The sequence below is a fragment of the Rana temporaria genome, chromosome 1, assembly GCF_905171775.1.
Source record: "Rana temporaria chromosome 1, aRanTem1.1, whole genome shotgun sequence".
In the NCBI taxonomy this organism is placed as follows: domain Eukaryota; kingdom Metazoa; phylum Chordata; class Amphibia; order Anura; family Ranidae; genus Rana; species Rana temporaria.
In genome coordinates this window covers 253718555-253742533 of record NC_053489.1, presented here as the reverse complement: position 1 = coordinate 253742533, position 23979 = coordinate 253718555, and the positions used below count along the sequence as shown (strand labels likewise).

The 23979-nt window shown below is 42.4% G+C and overlaps 1 protein-coding gene across 2 annotated transcripts in view; it reads left to right on the top strand.

Annotated features, from left to right (window-relative positions):
• Positions 1–21768, top strand: part of LOC120940965 (osteocalcin 2-like) — a 194125-nt gene extending 172357 nt beyond the window's left edge. For both annotated transcript variants that reach the window (XM_040354156.1, XM_040354145.1), the window contains one exon: positions 21353–21768. In XM_040354156.1, coding sequence (XP_040210090.1) covers positions 21353–21455 — 103 coding nt within the window. In that variant the 3' untranslated portion in view covers positions 21456–21768. The remainder of the gene's footprint in view (positions 1–21352) is intronic.
• Positions 21769–23979: the final 2211 nt, after the last annotated feature.

Sequence of the window (23979 nt, the reverse complement as noted above, 5' to 3'; positions counted from 1 at the left end):
GCGTAGCTATGAATATCCTGATCTGGCACGGTCCGGAAAGCATCAGAAGCTTTGCCTGACAGTTTGCCTGACAATATTGCAACCCAGTCTCCTCTAGCTATTCGGTGCAGGTTACATTGTCGCTCAAAATCCGCCAGGAAGTTATCAATCTCACAGTCCTTTTCATCAAAAGCTTTAAAAGCGCTAAACGGAATCTTCCTTGCGTCTGCTGTGCTGTACTCACTGTTCGTAGAAGGTGCGGCTGCTTGTTGGACTGCTGCCAGTTTTAACTGTAGTTCTGCGTCCCTTATTTGTTTATCCTTCTGTAGTTCTGCGTCCCTTATTTGTTTATCCTTCTGTAGTTCTGCGTCCCTTATTTGTTTATCCTTCTGTAGCTCTGCGTCTCTTATTTCTTTAGCCTTCTGTAGCTCTGCGTTTACTAACATGTCCATCACTTTCAGTACCACATCTGGCGTTGGGTTCGGGCCGAACCACGCTAGCTTCTCTCTCATTAGCTTGTTGGCTGGCGATTCCTCCTCCTGAATCACTGGTGTCTCCATCTCTTGTACTGCTGGCGTTGCTGCAATCCCGTCCTCCTGGTCTAGCTCCATTGATTCTGCTATGATGACCCGCTTGGTTTTGTTGCTAGCAATCCTTCCACGAACTTCCAGTAGTTCTTCCAGTGTCTGCTTGGAATCCGGGTGTGAAGGGGAATAGAAGGGAAAAATCCCACTGCTACCAACCAATTGTGACGGTATCGGTATGATATCCCCGTCAACGTTCCCTTCTTCCCATAACGAAAATCACCCCAATATTCCACGAGGAGGGATATCCCTGGAATCGCCCAGAAAGCCACACATGAGACCAGCTTACTGCTAGAACAACACAGACTTTAATGTTATAACACACACAGCTTATATGTCATTTCCAAAACTGTTACAATGACAAATCTCCGCCCCCCTCACACTGGGGCTTCCATACAGATGACTAAGTAGACACGACGGGGCCGATGCTGAAACACATTTTCTTTAGACAATGACATCAATGACGCTGAGCACTAGCTGTACTGAATACATCAACCAGACCGCTCGACCCCGCATATAGGGAGATAATTACCACAATGAAGCAATCAGAATAATTAACACAAGCCACTTAAACCCAGCTCTCCTTCACACAACACAATAGATCAATTAACCTTTAGAAATAGTGAGGGGACATTAGCACATCAATAACCTGGCTAGCAGGGAGCAGTAAACTGAGACCTATAGGCAAATGTATCACAATATTCTTAAGAGTTTTTGAAATTCAGTATAGGTGTGGTTTTGATCTTCCATGATGCCGCATAAAAAAATACGACCTTTGTATTTACCATAAAGTATTTTTCTTGAAATCTATTGAGGGACACAGTGTTTCATATTTGTAAAGTGTGGAACATCCCCAAGCAGTCCAAAAACAGTGGTGTGTAAGCAGCATCCATAAGTGAAGAAATGCAGCCTGTTAGGGTAAACTCCTAAAACCCAAAAAAACAGACACAAGTGCATACCCCATAGTGTTAATATAATTAAAAACAATTTAATGGATGAAAAAAAATACACTCACAAAAACAGCATGTGTGAGCGTGACATTGTGAGTGATGGACAGATCAGGACTCATCAGGAAATAACCAGGGGAACCCCAGCCTTGGCCACCCGCTGTGGGTGGAGTGTGCTGTGTTGGAAAGAATCCGCTGCTACTGTGGCCGGTACTCAAACCTGAAAGAGAAACCCTAAAGTTGGTTCTTTACACATATGTAATGAAAACGGGGATACTTTTCAAAGCTGTCAAGCATCTTCCTTAGCCTGGCTACCCTCTGCATTACATAGAGCTTGGGAGAATCGGGGTCAAGATGGCTCAGATGCAGGGGGCTTAAGGCTTAAAGAGGAGGCAATGCAGTGTAATTGCCGATTCCTGGGAGACGCATTGAACCACTCGGGACCGCCGACATTCCATTGGTTAAAAATATTTATGTATATATTAATGTGAAAAGGAAGATTACATCTCCCAAGGGTGATTCTCAAAGAAAGATTTTACACAAAAAGGATACAGTGAAGACTCAATCGACCAAGCGTTTGAGAGTTATCAACAAGGGAAGACATGGTTCCAAGCACCTTCAATATATCAGTTCTTGACACTACTAGGCCCATTAGGCCAATTTTCAGCACGCAATTCAACACCAAGTATTTGTCTATCAAGCGATCTTTGCCAAAACATTGGAGCATCCTAAAGTGCAACCTGAAGTTGGGCCCCAAGTTAACGGAACTTCCCAAAGTTGTATTCGGAAGTGTGAAGAATATCTTGCCCCCAGCAAACTACCACAGGCCAATGTCACCCCTGTCAGTAACATACCCACATTCTTGGCATTAAAGGGCATATTTAAATGCAAAAGATATAATTCCCTTACATGTTCCTTTGTCATCCTTGAGCAACAGTCCTTTTCGAACAACAACAGCCACTCCTACCCTGTTGATGGGTTCTTTACCTTCTCCATCTCATTACAGTAAGCCCCTTTGGTATTGTTATTATACATGTCAGAGCTTTAAGAGTACTATAAATTCTCCATATACCCATAATGATTAGCCACACTTTTTAGATACACTATTGTTGAAAATGTATTTTGCGTCCATAAGGATAATCAATAAAGATGACAAATATTTTCATATATAATTTATTTATTTATTTATTTATTTATTTAGTTATCCTTTAGATATACATTTGAAAGAATTTTACTTTACTTCCATAAATATATTCACATTTATATATACATATGGTAATTGTTTTTAACCTATGGGATGTCAGCGATCCCAAGTGGTTCAATGTTTCTCAGGAGCAGGCAATTGCACTGGAATGAAAATAAAAAAAACTTTAATATCTGTGCTTAGTGCCTACCTGATCAAAAAGAAAAAGAAAAACAAGGAAAAAGAGCCCGCTGCAACTCAACATTGAAATACTCAGTACCTGGAAAATAGTCCGAAAGCGAGTGTGTTGTCTCTTTAAATCATGAAGTGCTTAAAAAAAAAAAAAATATATATAAATCAATAAATATATGATTAGTTCCTCAAATAGGTGCAATTTCCAAGATGAAAAAGTGGACTGCACTTCCAGTGCACTGGTAGTGCAAAGTGGATTTGCCTTTTTCTTAAATAGGAAGCAGGTGGAGCAGAAATGGAGAATGGTGAGGAGAGTGAGCAACCCACCCTGACAAAAATCTTATGAGCAGTCCATAAATGCACTGTCTCTGTGGATACGCTGAAAGATCAATTTGGGGGGGTTGAAGGAGGCGGTGGCGCTGATTAGACAGAACATGCATAAGGTCAGGGAGAGAATCACAGCGGCTGAAAGCAAAATCAGCAAAATTGAAGACCAGTTGCCTCTTATTAGGGAGTCCCAGTCTACTGCTTGGCTGGCTAAAGCCACTGATGTGCATGCTGAAGACATCGAAAATCCTCTGAGGCGCAACAATATTCTTATTGTGGGGCTACCTGAGAAAGTGGAAGGCAGAAACCTCACCGACTTAGTGGAATGGTGGGTAGTGGACATTTTTGGCAAAGAGGCATTCACATCCTTGTATGCGGTGGAGAGGGCACATAGAATTCACCCTCGGCCTTTGCAACCCATCCGTCCACCGCGCACTATGCTAGCACGCCTACTAAACTACAGAGAAATTATCCTGCAACTTGCACAGGAACATCAAAACAGTTTAACAGGATATGGATCTCGTTCTACCCAGACTTCTTTGTGGAGGTGCAGAAGAGGAGAGCAAGCGAGCCAGTGGTTACTGATAAAGGATGCATGGACTGTCCTGTTACCATTTGAGGAGGCCATAAGGATGGTAAGCAGTGACAATGCATGCATCAGTGACTTTGTCCCCCTAGTCTTCCTGCTGGAGCACACGCTTTGTGGAATCATGGGCAGGGCACTTGAGCCAGAACAGTGGGAGGAAGAGGAGGACTTCCTTTCCTCTCAAGGCCCCCTTATGCTGATAGCATTCCTGCAGGACCACCAAGCACACAGGAAGAGGAGGATAGTGTCAGCATGGATGTAGAGGATAACACGCAGCAGTCTTCAAGAGATGGTTTTCAGACCCTAGAAACCCAAGGAGTTGTACATGGCTGGAAGGAGGTAGTTCCTGAAAATGTCATCCTTAGTGACCCAGAGGACTCAGAATGCCTCTTCAAACTTATGCTGCATGGGCTCCCTGATTCTGCAAAGCCTGCTAAAGGACCCTAGGAATCGTGGTATTAAGGAGAGGGATCATTACTGGCTGGAAACCCTTCTTGATCCACGTTACATGGGGTGGAGAAGGTGGCCGGCTGACCGATGCCTTTAAACAATTTTTTAGTCCTTAGCGCCCAGGGCTGATAGGTTCAAGCAACCATCGGCAGTGTCTGCATTATATGGTGCGGGAATATCTAGGGGCAAGAGAAGACTTGGAGACCTTTCCAACTGAGCATCCACTGAGCTACTGGGTCTTGAGGATGGACCACTGGCCAGAATTTGCTCAATATGCAATCGGCTACTAGCCTGTCCTGCATCCAGCGTGCTTTCTGAACAGACATTCAGTGCTGCTGGAGGGTCTGTAACGGATCAAAGAGTATCCCTGTCCACAGACTCCATTGATAGGCTCACATTTATAAAAATGAATCAGTCTTAGATTAGCAGCTACCAAGCACCTGATGCTGATTGAATTTGCTAGGACTAGGGATTAGCCGAACACCCCCCCCCGTTCGGTTCGCTCCAGAACCTTCGAACGGACCGACCGTTCGTGCGAACATTTAGAACCCCATTGACGTCTATGGGACTCGAACATTCGAATTCAAAAGTGCTAATTTTAAAGCCTACTATGCAAGGTATTGTCGTAAAACGTCTTTGAGAACCAGGGTCTTGCCCCAGGGAACATGTATCAATGGAAACAAGTTCTAAAAACGGTAATTTTTTTCTGGAGCAGTGATTTTAATGCTGCTTAAATAATAAAAAAAAAATGAAAAATTCCTTTAAATATTGTACCTGCTGGGTGTCTATAGTATGCCTGTGAAAACGTCTTTGAGAACCCGGGTCTTGCCCCAGGGAACATTTATCAATGGAAAAAAAGTTTTAAAAACGGTTGTTTTTTCTGGAGCAGTGATTTTAATGATGCTTAACCACTTGCCACCCGCCTTATTGCAAAATGACAGCGGCAAAGTGGTTTCAATATCCTGAGTGGACGTCATATGACGTCCTCAGGATATTGAGCCGCTGCGCGCCCCTGGGTCTAGGTAAAGAGTCTGCGTCGGAGACGCTTTACCACGTGATCAGCCGTGTCCAATCACGGCTGATCACGATGTAAACAAGAGCAGCCGTGATTGGCTTTTCCTCACTCGCGTCTGTCAGACGCGAGTAGAGGAGAGCCGATCGGCTGCTCCTCTGACAGGGGGGGGTTTGTGCTGATCGATTATCAGCGCAGCCCCCCCGAGGATGCCCACACTAGACCACCAGGGATGCCACCTAACCACCAGGGATGCCACCAGACCACCAGGGATGCCCACCACCAGGTATGCCACCCTAGACCACCAGGGGTGCCATCAGTGCCCACAATGGATGCCAATCAGTGCCCACAATGGATGCAAATCAGTGCCCACAATGGGCATTACTGATTGGCAGGCATTGTTTGGCACTGATTGGCATCCATCAGTACAAAATATTACAGTACATCCGTGCTGCCCATCCGTGCCACCCATCTGTGCCCATCCGTGCTGCCCCATCTGTGCCCATCCGTGCCGCCCCATCTGTGCCCAACCGTGATGGATAAAACATACTTATTTACAACGTTTTGTAACGCATTTGTTTTTCCAAATTTTCGGTCTTTTTTTTTTTTTTTCCAGAAAATAAAAATCCCAGAGGTGATCAAATACCACCAAATGAAATCTCTATTTGTGGGAACAAAATGATAAAAATTTAGTTTGGGTACAGTGTAGCATGACCGCGCAATTGTCATTCAAAGTGCAACAGCGCTGAAAGCTGAAAATTGGTCTGGGCAGGAAGGTGTATAAGTGCCCTGTATGGAAGTGGTTAAATAAAAAAAAAATGAAAAATTCCTTTAAATATTATACCTGCTGGGTGTCTATAGTATGCCTGTGAAGTGGCACGTGTTTAGAACTGTCCCTGCACATAATGAGATTACTATAAGAAAAAAGTAATTTAAAACTGCTTGCGGCTTTAATGTAATGTCTGATTCCTGCAATATGGATGAAAATCATTGAGAAAAATAGCACAGACACAGACACAGTACACACACCACGTAGCTTTAGGTGCACAGTGCAGAGGACACGGGCAGTACACACTATGTAGCTTTAGGTGCAATCTGCAGAGGACACAGGCAGTACACACCAAGTAGCTTTAGGTGCAAACTGCAGAGGACAAAGGCAGTACACACTACGTAGCTTTAGGTGCAAACTGCAGAGGACATGGGCAGTACACACCACGTAGATTTACCAAGAGAGAAAAAAAGAAAAAAAGAAAAATGACTGCTGCACACCCTTAAGAGTTATTACTACGTTTTATTAAATATCAGAAAATAGAGCATAAAAGGCATTAAAAACACACAGGTAACCAATAATGGTATAGTACCCTAGAAGTGACCTGAGAATACACTCACAAAAGCGAGACGGCAAAAATCAGTGACAAATTGAAAACTGGAGCTTGATCATCCAATAAGGAGATCTAAGTCCATAACTCACCCATTCACCCTCCACACAACACAAAGAGACCCCCCACCCCAAGCACATATAAAACCCCCACTGCTATCAATAATCCTAAAGATTTCCACACCATGCGGTGGTTCCCTGTAACTACAGGTGAAAGTACCACCGTCTAAGTGGGAAAAGTTGCAAAAAAGAAAAGCTCAAAAATGGGGACATGAGAGGGATCCACTATATAGTGGTATAGTAATACTGCTCAATTGGAGATAAATGGCAAGTGATAAATCAGATGAGAGAGATATAGTCCCAGGGACCGCAGACAATTCTACTAGGCTGGAGAAAAAAAGTGGTATATATATATATATATATATATATATGTCTCTGCTCTTCAGATGGGTCGCCGCGTCTGGCGTAAACAGTTATTCAATTTCCATCAGATAGTAACTGATAAGGAGGCATTCAACAAAAATATATATTTGAGACACTGTAGTAGTGATCATTAAGTATCAGAGTTCACCTATGCTGCACTTGAGAGGACTATGCAACAATGTAGCCACAATTAATTGACGGGTTCCCATTACTTATGTGTAGTGTCCATTCTAATATATCAAGTAGATATGTCCATCAGATATTGAAATCTTGTTGAACTGCTAGTGGCAATTAGGCTTACATGAATATTGGATGTGTTGATATATACACTGTTGGTGAGCAGATAATTGATCAGCATTCCACAGAAAATAAACGGTTGAAGTTGTACTCACTGTTGGGCTGTTATGTGTAGCTCAGAGTTGTAGCTACCACATCAAATCTGTACTCACGTGCTGCCAGAGAGATTTGCAGCCGAGCCATCCATCCATGTGTAGCACACAGAGCCTGAGGCACTCCTCAGTGCAGTAATGATAGGTGAATGATATAGTAATGTCCAGTATAAAACTGCGATTATACAGTGTCTTCAATGATGTTAGGCAAATACCAATCTCCAAAGTTGAGAATAAAGAATGTATTAGGTCTCCATGGGGTCAGTCTCTCCAATTTGAGCATGCAAGTTATGTTCAGATTTCACTGTTCATGTCTCCATGTGATACTTTTCCTTAAGCTGCTTAATGGCTCAAGGTAACCATGTTACCGAGCTCCAAAAGAAAGAAAAGCACTGAGGTTCAAAATGTGCATCGGGGGGTCCCTGTACCCCAAGAGTTTACATGTTTCGTTCCTTTAGAACTAGGAACTTCGTCAGTAGTTCTAAAGGAACGAAACATGTAAACTCTTGGGGTACAGGGACCCCCCGATGCACATTTTGAACCTCAGTGCTTTTCTTTCTTTTGGAGCTCGGTAACATGGTTACCTTGAGCCATTAAGCAGCTTAAGGAAAAGTATCACATGGAGACATGAACAGTGAAATCTGAACATAACTTGCATGCTCAAATTGGAGAGACTGACCCCATGGAGACCTAATACATTCTTTATTCTCAACTTTGGAGATTGGTATTTGCCTAACATCATTGAAGACACTGTATAATCGCAGTTTTATACTGGACATTACTATATCATTCACCTATCATTACTGCACTGATGAGGAGTGCTTCAGGCTCTGTGTGCTACACATGGATGGATGGCTCGGCTGCAAATCTCTCTGGCAGCACGTGAGTACAGATTTGATGTGGTAGCTACAACTCTGAGCTACACATAACAGCCCAACAGTGAGTACAACTTCAACCGTTTATTTTCTGTGGAATGCTGATCAATTCTCTGCTCACCAACAGTGTATATATCAACACATCCAATATTCATGTAAGCCTAATTGCCACTAGCAGTTCAACAAGATTTCAATATCTGATGGACATATCTACTTGATATATTAGAATGGACACTACCCATAAGTAATGGGAACCCGTCAATTAATTGTGGCTACATTGTTGCATAGTCCTCTCAAGTGCAGCATAGGTGAACTCTGATACTTAATGATCACTACTACAGTGTCTCAAATATATATTTTTGTTGAATGCCTCCTTATCAGTTACTATCTGATGGAAATTGAATAACTGTTTACGCCAGACGCGGCGACCCATCTGAAGAGCAGAGACATATATATATATATATATATATATATATATATATATATATATATATATATACCACTTTTTTTCTCCAGCCTAGTAGAATTGTCTGCGGTCCCTGGGACTATATCTCTCTCATCTGATTTATCACTTGCCATTTATCTCCAATTGAGCAGTATTACTATACCACTATATAGTGGATCCCTCTCATGTCCCCATTTTTGAGCTTTTCTTTTTTGCAACTTTTCCCACTTAGACGGTGGTACTTTCACCTGTAGTTACAGGGAACCACCGCATGGTGTGGAAATCTTTAGAATTATTGATAGCAGTGGGGGTTTTATATGTGCTTGGGGTGGGGGGTCTCTTTGTGTTGTGTGGAGGGTGAATGGGTGAGTTATGGACTTAGATCTCCTTATTGGATGATCAAGCTCCAGTTTTCAATTTGTCACTGATTTTTGCCGTCTCGCTTTTGTGAGTGTATTCTCAGGTCACTTCTAGGGTACTATACCATTATTGGTTACCTGTGTGTTTTTAATGCCTTTTATGCTCTATTTTCTGATATTTAATAAAACGTAGTAATAACTCTTAAGGGTGTGCAGCAGTCATTTTTCTTTTTCTTTTTTTGTTTTTTTCTCTCTTGGTACATTATATTTTTGATTGCACCCCCCGACAATATCGGTGAGTACTACATATTTGATAAATAGGTGGGATTCCCATATCCTTCTCTCCTTTGTTTATACCACGTAGATTTAGGTGCAAACTACAGAGTACAAAGGCAGTACACACACCACGTAGCTTTATGGTGCACACTGCAGAGGACACAGGCAATACACCACATGAATACTGCAGCTAGCACAATCACCTGCCTGCCAGTAAATTAGGAAGAGCTGATCTAGCTAAACTATACAGTGTATAAATATATATACAACACCTGGGATGCATATATATCCTCTACACACTGTAACTTTAACTGACTAGCCTGCCTGCTCTATCTACCTACTAAAAATGACACTCTCTCTTCTAACCACTGCAAAACACTAAACAAGGCCGACCTGCAGGCGGCCTTTTATAGTGTGGGGCGTGTACTAAACCCCCTGAGCCATAATTGGCCAAAGCCACCCTGGCTTTGGCCAATTATGGCTCTCCGTTTATTGCAAGCTGTGATTGGCCAAGCATGCGAGTCATAGTGCATGCTTGGCCAATCATCAGCCAACAATGCACTGCGATGCCGCAGTGAATTATGGGCTGTGAAACCTAACTCGAATTTGGCGCGAACGGCCCAAAACGTTCGTATTTTGACGAACAATCGAACATACGATGTTCGAGTCGAACATGAGTTTGACTCAAATACAAAGCTCATCCTTAGCTAGGACCCTGGGATCCATCGAAGACTGCCTGCCTATGCTGCCTACCCTATTCCTCCTGAATCTTGATGATGCCAGCTTCCAACAATATTTTTGGTTTAGGTCACCACCAACATCCTAGGTCCAATTTATTAACACATTTTTGACAGCAGTGCCTGTTCTTGCACCCAACAAGAGTAACTGTTGTGGCACCACCAACACCCAAAGCCCAAATTGTGTGCACCTGTTTGACTGGGGCATGTCATTGTAATTATTAAATTTTTTTTAAAAGCAGGGCTGTTCCTCTGCCCAACAAGAGTAACTGTGAGATGGTAGTGTTCTGGAACCACCAACACCTAAGGCCCAATTTTTCTGCAGAGTATATAGTGCAGTCTGTATAGTGTATATATAATGCAGTTCAGAGTATATAGTGTATTTAGTGTAGTGTATATATAATACAGTACAGGGTATAAAGTACAGTGCAGAGTATATAATACAGTGCATTAAAGTGGCTAAGAAGAATCCTATGACGGAATTAAGAAAAAAACAGCCCCCCCCCCCCAATTCATACCAGGCCCTTTGGGTCTGGTATAGATTTTATGGGGAACGCCACACCAAAATTTTGAAAGAAATTGGCGTGACGTCCTCCCCAAAATCCATACCAGACCCTTATCCGAGCAAGCAGCCAGGCAGGCCAAGAAAGGCAGGCCAAGAAATGTCTGATTCCTGCAATATGGATGAAAATCATTGAGAAAAATAGCACAGACACAGACAGTACACACACCACGTAGCTTTAGGTGCACAGTGCAGAGGACATGGGCAGTACACACTATGTAGCTTTAGGTGCAATCTGCAGAGGACACAGGCAGTACACACCAAGTAGCTTTAGGTGCAAACTGCAGAGGACATGGGCAGTACACACCACGTAGCTTTAGGTGCAAACTACAGAGGACAAAGGCAGTACACACACCACGTAGCTTTATGGTGCACACTGCAGAGGACACAGGCAATACACCACGTGAGAATACTGCAGCTAGCACAATCACCTGCCTGCCAGTAAATTAGGAAGAGCTGATCTAGCTAAACTATACAGTGTATAAATATATATACAACACCTGGGATGCATATATATCCTCTACACACTGTAACTTTAACTGACTAGCCTGCCTGCTCTATCTACCTACTAAAAATTACACTCTCTCTCTCTCTTCTAACCACCGCAACACACTACACAAGGCCGACCTGCAGGCGGCCTTTTATAGTGTAGGGCGTGTACTAAACCCCCTGAGCCAGAATTGGCCAAAGCCACCCTGGCTTTGGCCAATTATGGCTCTCCGTTTATTACAAGCTGTGATTGGCCAAGCATGTGGGTCATAGTGCATGCTTGGCCAATCATCAGCCAGCAATGCACTGCGATGCCGCAGTGAATTATGGGCTGTGAAACCTAACTCGAATTTGGCGCGAACGGCCCAAAACGTTCGTAATTTGACGAACGATCGAACATACGATGTTCAAGTCGATCATGAGTTTGACTCAAATACAAAGCTCATCCCTAGCTAGGACCCTGGGATACATCGAAGACTGCCTGCCTATGCTGCCTACCCTATTCCTCCTGAATCTTGATGATGCCAGCTTCCAACAATATTTTTGGTTTAGGTCACCACCAACATCCTAGGTCCAATTTATTAACACATTTTTGACAGCAGTGCCTGTTCTTGCACCCAACAAGAGTAACTGTTGTGGCACCACCAACACCCAAATTGTGTGCACCTGTTTTACTGGGGCATGTCATTGTAATTATTAAACACATTTTTAAAAGCAGGGCCGTTCCTCTGCCCAACAAGAGTAACTGTGAGATGGTAGTGTTCTGGAACCACCAACACCTAAGGCCCAATTTTTCTGCAGAGTATATAGTGCAGTCCGTATAGTGTATATATAATGCAGTTCAGAGTATATAGTTTATTTAGTGTAGTGTATATATAATACAGTACAGGGTATATAGTACAGTGCAGAGTATATAATACAGTGCATTGAAGTGGCTAAGGGGAATCCTATGACGGAATTAAGAAAAAAACGGCATGCCCCCCCCCCCCCCAATTTATACCAGGCCCTTTGGGTCTGGTATAGATTTTATGGGGAACGCCACACCAACATTTTGAAAGAAATTGGCGTGAGGTCCTCCCCAAAATCCATACCAGACCCTTATCCGAGCAAGCAGCCAGGCAGGCCAAGAAAGGGGGGGGGGCGGGCGAGTGCCCTCCTCCTAAACCATACCAGGCCGCTTGCCCTCAACATGGGAAGCGCACCGCCCCCCCAAAGCACCTTGTCATCATGTTGATGGTCTTACTCTGGTTGAGAAATGGGAGTAGAAGAGATGGGTTATTTTTGAGCCATAGATAATTCTGTTTTTGTCAAATGCTGTAGATGGTGTTTTGGCCCTATGAGGCAGCCTTCATTGATGAAATGAGCGTCAAGGCATTCCTGAACGAAGGACCAGAAGTGATGCAAGCACGCTAACTTGGTAGTGAGCTGTACCGCAAGGTGGTATGATGCCAATCATCTGGCCCATCCAGGGAAAGTGGGCACACTGATGTCTGGTTTTACTATTGAAAGCATCATCTCATATTGTGTTTGTGAGTATTTTAAATAGTTTTAATAACATTTAAAGGTGTAGAAATACTGCACTATTGCTGGCCTTTCTTTTTTATGGGTGACTATTGGAGGGAGTGTCTTAGAAGAACCTGGAGCAAGAGTATCATAGGATACGTCTGGAGTCGTTATCAATCATTTGAACTTTGCATGTCAATCATCTGTGGGAATGGTGGTCACGAGCACTGCATGAAGAGCGATATTATGGATCATATAAAGACACGATTGGTGATCTATCACATACACCGATGTGAAGGACTTACTTTGGGACTGCTATATTTCCTAATATATATAATGGGGCTGATTTACTATAAAGAATGCGCTGCGCCGGTTCATGGCTTAATTGGTGCGCCGGATAAATCATTAATTGAGCGTATGAACTGGCGCAGCAGAGGGCGCAATGCAATAATAAATATGTAAAGCCGCCAAACTCCCTTTAGACGTCTATGGGAGAAATCAAAAGTGTTCATTTTAACCACTTAAGACCCGGACCTTTAGGCAGCTAAAGGACCCAGTCAGTTTTTGCGATTCGGCACTGCGTCGCTTTAACTGACAATTGCGCGGTCGTGCGACGTGGCTCCCAAACAAAATTGGCGTCCTTTTTTTCCCACAAATATAGCTTTCTTTTGGTGGTATTTGATCACCTCTGCGGTTTTTATTTTTTGCGCTATAAACAAAAATAGAGCGACAATTTTGAAAAAAATTCAATATTTTTTACTTTTTGCTATAATAAATATCCCCCAAAAATATATAAAAACCTTTTTTTTCCCCTCAGTTTAGGCCAATACGTATTCTTCTACCTATTTTTGGTAAAAAAAATTGCAATAAGCGTTTATCGGTTGGTTTGCGCAAAATTTATAGCATTTACAAAATAGGGGATAGTTTTATTGCATTTTTATAAAAAAAAAATTTTTTTACTACTAATGGCGGCGATCAGTGATTTTTTTCGTGACTGCGACATTATGGCGGACACTTCAGACAATTTTGACACATTTTTGGGACCATTGTCATTTTCACAGCAAAAAGTGAAAATGACAATTGCAGTTTGGGAGTTAACCACAAGGGGGCGCTGAAGGGTTTATGTGGGACCTCATCTGTGTTTCTAACTGTAGGGGGGTGTGGCTGTAGATGTGACATCATTGATCGTGTGTTCCCTTATATAGGGAACCACAATCGATGACGGCGCCACAGTGAAGAACGGGGAAGCTGTGTTTACACACAGCTCTCCCCGTTCTTCAGCTCCGGGGACCGATCGCGGGACTCCAGCGGCGATCAGGTCTGCGTGTCCCCCGGTCACAGAGCTTCGGACCGGGTCGCGGGAGCGCGCTGCGGGCGTGCGCCTGCAACCCATGGCTGGGCACTTAAAGAGGACGTACCTGTACGTGCTTGTGCCCAGCCGTGCCATTCTGCCGACGTATATGTGCAGGAGGCGGCCCTTAAGTGGTTAAAATGCTAGTTTTTGTCCTAAAAAGTGTTTGGGGACCTGAGTCCTGCCCCAAGGGACATGTATTAATGCATTTTATTTTTTAAAATGACAGTTTTTTCGGGAGCAGTGAATTTAATAATGCACGTACAGGCATATGGGCGTACATGTATGTCCCTGCCTTTCCCAAAAATGTGTCAAAATTGTCCGAAGTGTCCGCCAAAATGTCGCAGTCACGAAAAAAAATCACTGATCGCCGCCATTAGTAGTAAAAAAAAATAATTAATAAAAATGCAATAACACTATCCCCTATTTTGTAAATGCTATTAAATTGTGCGCAAAGCAATCGATAAACGCTTATTGCAATTTTTTTTTACCAAAAATAGGTAGAAGAATACGTATCGGCCTAAACTGAGGAAATTTTTTTTTTTATATATATGTTTTTGGGGGATATTTATTATAGCAAAAAGTAAAAAATATTGCATTTTTTTCAAAATTGTCGCTCTATTTTTGTTTATACCGCAAAAAATAAAAACCGCAGAGGTGATCAAATACCACCAAAAGAAAGCTCTATTTGTGGGGAAAAAAGGACGCCAATTTTGTTTGGGAGCCAAGTCGCACGACCGCGCAATTGTCTGTTAAAGGGACGCAGTGCCGAATCACAAAACCTGGCCTGGGCATTTAGCTGCAAAATGGTCCGGGGCTTAAGTGGTTAAAGTGCAACAATAAAAGTGAAATATTCCTTTTAATTTCGTACCTAGGGTGGGTGTATAATATGTTTGTAAATTAGCGCGTGTTTCCCGTGGTTAGAACTGTCTCTGCACAAAATGACATTCTGATGGAAAAAAAGTCATTTAAAAATGACTCGCGACTATAATGAATTGTCGGCTCCCGGCAATTCAGAGAAAATTCATTCATTAAAAAAAATAAAAAAAGCGTGGATATTAAGGGGAACCCCGCCGTCAAATTAAAAAAAAAAAATGACGTGGGATTCTCCCCAAATACCTATAGCAGGCCCTTTAGGTCTGGTATGGATTTTAAGGGGAACTCCACCCCAAATTAGAAAAAAAAAAAGTTCCCCCAAAAATCCACACCAGACCCCTTATCCGAGCACGTAACCCTTTAAAAAAGACAATAGCCGTTTTTTGACAATTCCTTTATTAATGTCTTCTTTCCCCACTTTCGTCTCCCATCTTCTTCTTTTCTGCATTCATTCGGGTTTCTGCCTTCATCTTCTTCTTCCTCTGCTTCTTTCTTGGGTCTTCTCGTCCGCATCTTGCACCGGCTTCTTCTTTTGTGCATTCCGGTCTCTTCCTCCATCTTCTTCCTCTGCTCCTTCCTTGGGTCTTCTCGTCCGCATCTTGCACCGGCTTCTTCTTCCCCGGACGACCCGCTTGCAATTGAAGTTCCTGCTGTGTGGCACTCCTGACAATACTTTTATCACTGAGGACGCGGCGTCACCCGGTGACCCCGCCCCCCTCTGACGCCACGGGGAAAGCCATAGGGAAGTCTGTGTAGTATATGTGCGTCAGAGGGGGCGGGGTCACCGGGTGACGCCGCGTCCTCAGTGATAAAAGTACTGTCAGAAGAACAGGAGCGTCACACAGCGGGAACTTCAATTGCACGCGGGTTGTCCGGGGAAGAAGAAGCTGGTGCAAGATGCAGACGAGAAGACCCAAGAAAGAAGCAGAGGAAAAAGAAGAAGATGGAGGAAGAAACCCGAATGAATGCACAAAAGAAGAAGCCGGTGAACTTAAATGATTTTAGCAAATGGCTGCAATATAACAAAGAGTGAAAAATTTAAGGGGGTCTGAATACTTTCCGTACCCACTGTGTGTGTGTATATATATATATATATATATATATATATATATATACATATACACAAACATACATACATATACACACACATATATATATATATATATATATATATATATACATACATATACATACACACACAAAGCCTGGATGTATATATAAAACGACAAGGGGACACATGCTCCAGTTGCAAAAAGGATTCACTGAAATCTTGACATTACTCCAGGACACTCCAAAAGAAGAAAGGGAAGTAACCCACCCAAAGTTTTGATGTAGTGTATTATATATATATATTACACACACACACACACACATACTACAATACACTGCAGCTAACTGAATTGCCTGCCTGCTCAAACTAAATGAAATGACACACACTCTCTCTCTCTCTCTCAACGCCAGCAACACACCACACACGGCCGACATGCAGGTGGCCTTTTATAATGTGGGATGTGGACTTAAGCCCCTGAGCCATAATTGCCCAAAGGCAATTGGCCTTTGGCCAATTATGGCTCTCTTCGCCGACGGCACTGCACTGCGGCGCCGCTCGAACTTGCCACGAACGGCCCATAATGTTTGATCTTCGTCGAACAGCCGATGTTCGAGTCAAACTCATGTTCGACTTGAACATCGGGCTCATCACTAGTCTAGGATCAGTCACAAGTATTCCAAGAGAGGGGAAGCCTGGAGAGCAGTATGGTTGAAATTTATCAACCATCCAAAGGCCTGCAGCAACTGAAGAGTCTTGTGGTAATTTTCTGAGAGCTGCAATATGTATCCTTTAGGAGAAGGTAATATAGATAGCCTGTGACTTGGATACCCTGAGTTTTGAGAAGGGCATTAAACCTTTGTGAACATCCTGGGAGCAGAGGTTAGGCCTAAAAGTGGTGCGACAAATTGGAAAGTAGCTGCCTGGCACTGTTAGCCATAGAAATTGCTGCTGAGGTGGATAAATAGGAATATGTAGACATGCATCTGGTATGTTCATAGATTCCATGTAGTCTCCTTGTCTGAGAGAGGCAGTTACCGACCCTCCTGATTCCATGTGACATTTTGAAATTCAAAGGAATTTGTTCAGTATAGGATGAATACTGCTGAGATTTCGTACCGTAAACAGGTTTGAGGTGAAACCTTTGAACTTGTCTTGTGGCGGTACTGGCTCCCACTGGGACAAGTGGTGGTTCAGAGCATTCTCCAAAACAAACTGTCCTTGGGCAGCTGGATGATTTTAAAGAAGAAATGTGAGGCCTAGAGTTTTTAAACTCTTAGCTTGTATCTTTTTGAAACCACAGGTCTGGGACTTCCAGAGATGCAACAGATATACCTTCACTCTTGGAGTGATAACGCTACTTTATTGTGAAAAGGGCTTTGGGGAGGGCCTAATGGTCTTTTTGGGCCTAGCCTTGTGCCATAAAGAAGGTGTTCTACATTTTGAAGAGCTAGGAGCCCCTGAGGAGGGGAGTCTTGGCACTTTTCTCTGGGGAAGCAAAACTTTTCCATTTGGGACCTATGTAAAATTAGTCAAGCACCTCACCAAAGAGACTTCTTCCTTAAAAAGGCGTACGTATTAGGCAGAGGATTCTGCACATATGAACAGAAATTAAAACCATTGTGGATATTTATGTAAATGTATGTTCCAGGGCATCTACAAAAAAGAGAAGAGCAGAGAAAAGTTGTAATTGCTCTGCAACCACACAATCGAGGGAAAGCTTCTAATAATAATGTCTCAACCACCTCTAGGACCAGAAAAGTAGGGGTGGGAGAATTGGCAGTAGTGTTTTCTGAGCTCTAGATATACATGGCTGTATTAACCACTTCAAGGAGTTAAATGTGTCCTAGGGACTGATTCTAACTGGGGGGTTACCACCGACATGACAGAAATAACTGCTCCCGATGACAGGGAGCAGTAGATCCCGGTCATGTCACTAGGTAGAACAGGGAAATGCCTTGTTTACATAGGCACCTCCCTGTTCGGCCTTTCCTCGTCACAATCGCGGGCCGCCTGCGAACATCGAGTTTGCAGGGCCCGCAGGCCATGGAGAACGCAGCAGGCACGCGCCTGCTGCGTGGCAAATTTAAGGGGACGTACCTGTACGCCCATTTGCCTGCCTGTGCCATTCTGCCGACGTATATCGGTGTGCGGCGGTGGGAAACTGGTTAAGTCATAATCTGACTGAGGAATTGTGGCATAGATGCAGAAAATTTTGCATTTGTCAAGCTGTTTGCAAGTTGCATGCTTGAAATAGAACTAGAATTGGATGAGGAAACCGGGGTTATGACCTGTTCCTGTGAGCCTTTGGCAGAGCTACAAGTGATGGTATTCTTATGTGCGGTACTCATGAAGTAAGAGTCTGGTAGGAGTACGTAGTAACCCAGGTGTAGACCGCTCTGCAATGAATCCGTATGGCAAAAAGCCGTGAGGAAGCGCCTGAATACCCTATATGGGCCCTAGGCAGAAGGCGTGTTAAAGTGTGTGACCAGTGGTGTGATGGAACACCTCATAATCCACCTGAGACTGAGTGGGTGAATTTCATCAGCAAGTTTGAAAAGTTTAACCGATAAAGAACCACCCACCACACTTATACTGCAGCCACCCGGCTGTGCTGTCATTTGCAAGGCAGGGAGTAAAACAGCACATAAAGTAAACATTGTTAGGCCCAAATTTAACCCCTTGATCGCCCTAGATGTTAACCATTTTCCCAGCCAATGTCATTAGTACAGTGACAGTCATACTTATTAGCACAGACCACTATATTCGTGTTACTGGTGATGTCAGTGGCAGTTAGTCAGTTCCTAACTATCGCAGTCCCATTATAAGACAATGAACACCTCCATTAGTAGTTTATCCTGTTTCCGACCGCCTCACACAGATATACTGTGGCAGAATGGCTCTCCTGGGTGAAATCCCATACATACAGTTGTGCTCATAAGGCAGAATTTATGATTTCTTGGCCATTTTTTAGAGAATAAGAATAACACAAAAACATTTCTTTCACTCATGGTTAGTGATTGGCTGAAGCCATTTATTATCAATCAACTGTGCTTACTCTTTTTAAATCATAATGGCAACAGAAACTACCCAAATGACCCTGATCAAAAGTTTACACACCCTGGTGATTTTGGCCTGATAACATGCACACAAGTTGACACAAAGGTGTTTGACTGGCTATTAACCACTTGCTGACGGCCGTACGACTTTGTACGGCCTCAGCGCGGCTCCCAATCCCTAACAGGCCGTCTTTTTACGGCCTCCCCTTTTTCGCGTTCCCCGCGCGCGCTCCCGAGCGCGCAGCGGGGAACTGCTGTGCTGGCCGTGTCCCTCGGACACAGCCAGTCACAGATCGCCGTGAACGGCCAATCGGAGCGGCCGTTTACTAGGCGATCTGTGCGGCCAATGAGAGATGATCTCATATGTTTACATATGAGATCATCTCTCATTCCCGGCTCTCGCAGACAGCGGTGCTGTCAGGGGAGAGAGGAGACGGATCTGTGTCTCTTGTACATAGAGACACGGATCGGTCACCCCCCCAGTCACCCCCCCTCCCCCACAGTTAGAACACTAATTAGGGTACACATTTAACCCCTTCCTCACCCCCTAGTGTTAACCCCTTCCCTGCCAGTCACATTTATACAGTAATTAGTGCATATTTATAGCACTGATTGCAGTATAAATGTGAATGGCGCCAAAAATGTGTCAAAAGTGTCCGATGTGTCCGCCATAACGTCGCAGTCCCAATAAAAATCGCAGATCGCCGCCTTTTCTAGTAAAAAAAAAAAATTTATACAGTAATTAGTGCATATTTATAGCACTGATTGCAGTATAAATGTGAATGGCGCCAAAAATGTGTCAAAAGTGTCCGATGTGTCCGCCATAACGTCGCAGTCCCAATAAAAATCGCAGATCGCCGCCATTTCTAGTAAAAAAAAAAAAAAAAAAAAAAAAAATAATAATTCTGTCCCTTATTTTGTAGGCGCTATAACTTTTGCGCAAACCAGTCGCTTATTGCGATTTTTTTTTTTTTTTTTACTAAAAATATGTAGAATACGTATCGGCCTAGACTGAGGATAAAAAAAAACGTAAAAAAAAAAATTGAGCTATTTATTATAGCAACAAAGTAAAAATATTTTATTTTTTTTCAAAATTGTCGCTCTATTTTTGTTTATAGCGCAAAAAATAAAAACCGCAGAGGTGATCAAATACCACCAAAAGAAAGCTCTATTTGTGGGCAAAAAAGGACGTTAATTTTGTTTGGGAGCCACGTCGCACGACCGCGCAATTGTCAGTTAAAGCGACGCAGTGCCGAATCGGAAAAAGGCCTCTGGTCAGGAAGGGGTTTAAGTGCCCAGTAAGGAAGTGGTTAAAGGTAACCATTCTCACCTGTGATCTGCTTGTAATTATCTACTAAAGGCAAATCATCTGTGCACGTATTTTTCCTCAAGCTCAGTGAATGTTGTGAAGCTTCATTTTTTTTTCTTTTTAAAAAGAATACCCAATCAGTTGCAAGGTAAAAAAAATAATTGTTTACATACGATTTAACCACTTCAGCCCCGGAAGGATTTGTCCCTTTAATGACCAGACCATATTTTGCAATATGGCACTGCTTTACTTTAGCTGACAATTGTGCGGTCGTGCAACGCTGTAACCAAATAAAATTGAAGTCCCTTTTTCCCCACAAATAGAGATTTATTTTTGTGAAATTTGATCTCCGCTCCGGTTTTTATTTTTTGTGCTATAAACAATTTTGAAAAATAAAATATATATTTTCTATAAAAAAGACCCAATAAATCTTAAAAAAAAAAAAAAAAAAATGGAATTTCTTCATTAACTTAGGCCAATTTGTAATCTGCTACATATTTTTGGTAAAATATAAAAATAAATCATTAAGTGTACATTGATTGGTTTGTGCAAAAGTTATAGCGTCTACAAAACAGGGGATAGATTTATGGTATATTTTTTTACTAGTAATGGTGGGGTTAAATGCGTTCCCTCTGCGTTTCTAACAGTGTGGGGGGATGGGCTGCCTAGGGCAACACACATATCCGTCTTCCTGCATAGAAGAAAAGGCAGATCTCCGTTCTGTCAGGAGATGACACACAGATCTTGTCGGTTTACTTTGGCAGATCCCCGTACTGTCTCGGCGGGGAACGATTGCGACCCGCTGATTGGCTCCCCTGCTTTAACTACGGCGGCTGGTCGTCATGTGGTTAATGATGGAAAACTGCAGTTTCACACTAAGCGCTGGGGAACATGGAGTGCAACTGCACTTAAAGTTAGTAAATCAACACCATGGTGTATGAATAAGGTACATGTGTCCTGTACAATTAAAATATAACGTTTATTATTCTTTTTTTTTTTCTCCCCATGTACAGGATCCCAGTTGAAATAAAACAATGGGCAGTTGAATATCTCAACCAGGTGGATGTCAACACAGGTAATCCAGTGACGGAAAAAAAAAAAAGAAGACTACAATGACTGAACACTACTGGATCCAGCTATAATCCCATAAACTACTGGACATCATCACTACCTATAAAGTGCAAGCTACAAAACATCTGTGATCTGAAAGGCTGTGTAGCTTTCTGCCCTAGGCTTGACATTTCAGCGCTTTTTGCTTTGCACACACCTCTTAATGGAAATTTAAGACATACCTGACAATATGCAATATAAAAGGTAGAAGTAAGAGTATTTATTGCATGTTTACATGACTTTACAAACAGATGGCAAAGCTTAGGAATGCCATTTTCCACCTACCTCTTATTAGAGGATTAAAACTATATATACATCAGGTTTACAAAGAGTTATATGTACATGTCTTTCAGAAGACTCCATTTAAAGAGAACCAGTCAGATTCTTCTTAACTTGTAAAATACACAAGTGCTTAGTGTGCAAAAAGGTGCAACCCAGTCCCTCTGCTGGTGCCTTCTATACAAAAAGCTGCTGTAGCATTCCAGCTACATGTATGAAAAGTAAGCTGAACACAGGAGAGTCTACCTCATGGTAATTCTGGGCAATTATGTAACTGACATTAAATGCATTTAGCTCCAAGGCCAGAAAAGCAAAACTCAAATTCTTCTAAAGTCAGCTTTATTTGCCTAACCGCATCCAACACTTAAAGTAGTTGTGAACTTAACCACTTAAGGACCTTGGCTGTTTTTCAGATTTGGCGTTTACAAGACTAAAACTGTTTTTTTTTTTTTTGCTAGAAAATTACTTAAAACCCCCAAACATTATATATATATATATATATATATATATTTATTTTTCTAACACCCTAGAGAATAAAATGGCGGTCATTGCAATACTTTTTGTCACACCGTATTTGCGCAGCGATTTTACAAGCGCACTTTTTGTGGGATAAATTCACTTTTTTTAATTAAAAAATAAGACAACCGTAAAGTTAGCCCAATAATAATATTACGCCGAGTAAAATGATACACAACATGTCACGCTTCAAAATTGCGCCCGCTCGTGGAATGGCGTCAAACTTTTACCCTTAAAATCTTCATAGGCGACGTTTAAAAAATTCTATAGGTTGCATCTTCTGAGCTACAGAGGAGGGCTAGAATTATTGCTCTCGCTCTAACGAGAGTGATACCTCACTTGTGTGGTTTGAACACCGTTTTCATATGCGTTTGCTTTTGCGCGCGAGCTCGTCGGGACGGGGCGCTTTAAAAAAAAATCTGCTGCCGTTACGAGATATCCATCTTTAAAAACAGGACGTATATGTACATGAGCGGGTCCTTAAGTGGTTAAAGTGCAACTTCACCCAAGAGGAATGGGAAAGGAAGGGGACATGGCTGTGTACAGACTACGGAAGGTGCAAAAGCACAGCGTAACTGTACAAACAGCAGGATGACACTAGACAAACTGACCATGCCAGCATGGATCGGCAGCCATGCTTGCAAGGTCCGATTACTTTCAACGGAAGGAGGTTCAGACAGGATCAACCAGGTATTTGAGAACACTGGCAGTCTGAAATAAAAAATAGTGACATTGAAGAGCAACATGATTTTTTTTTTTTATTTGGGTTTTACAAATACTTTAAATCATAACTCTAGGAGAAAGAATAGCCTGCAGTGCTCCATGCACTGCAAAGGTTAAATTCTCATGAAGTCAAGGGGCAGAGGGTCTCCAACGCTACAGGCTGTGGGTGGGACCTGGTGTACAATGCAGTACTATTTGACCTGTGTTGTATGTTATCACGTCAGTGTGCGACTACTAGCCGAAGAACCTTAGAGAATAGGTTTCAGAAGACCAATTTTGCACAGCATGGAGGAATTCTGGCAAGGAATAAGTTAACTTATTCCTCCACCCCCATTCCCAGGCAGATTTGTATGCAATCAGACAGGTCCTTCACTACATGGTTTTGGTAAATCTGAAGACAAAGATCTGCAGAAAATCTAATAGTGTGTATGGGGGCTTTAGGCTGGCACATGTTCAATTTTCTTATACAATTTTTCATTGGGTTGCTCGGTCAATAGTTATGGGGAGAGGGGGGGGGGAATGTGAATGTGTATATGTAACATGTACTTCATTTCGTAAATAATTAAAATAAGCTATGTGGAGTATTTGTGGAAATACAATATTTTAGATAATCTGCACAGGGGGTTGAACGTACACTATATTAGTTGTTTATTATTATTTTAGTTTGTGTGTGACCAAGCCTCGGTATGCTCAATAGGCTCTGTATTGTATTTTTTTTTTTTTTACCTTGAAATTACAATAAAAACTTTAAAAAAAAAAATAACGATGTAGTGTAAAGGCCCGCCTAATTGGATACAATTGAAAGTTATTTAGTTTTGACCTCATATTATATGGTTTTTGGTAAATATAAAGAGAATTGAACATGAATGGCCAGCCTCAACCTGAATACACAGCACACTGGCCAGGATTCTGACTGGTTTGCTTTAACAATAAAAACGTGAGCCATTTAAAGAACAGCACAGCATAAGTGTATGTGTTACAATTACAACAGTGTCTTCTGTGTTACAGTATG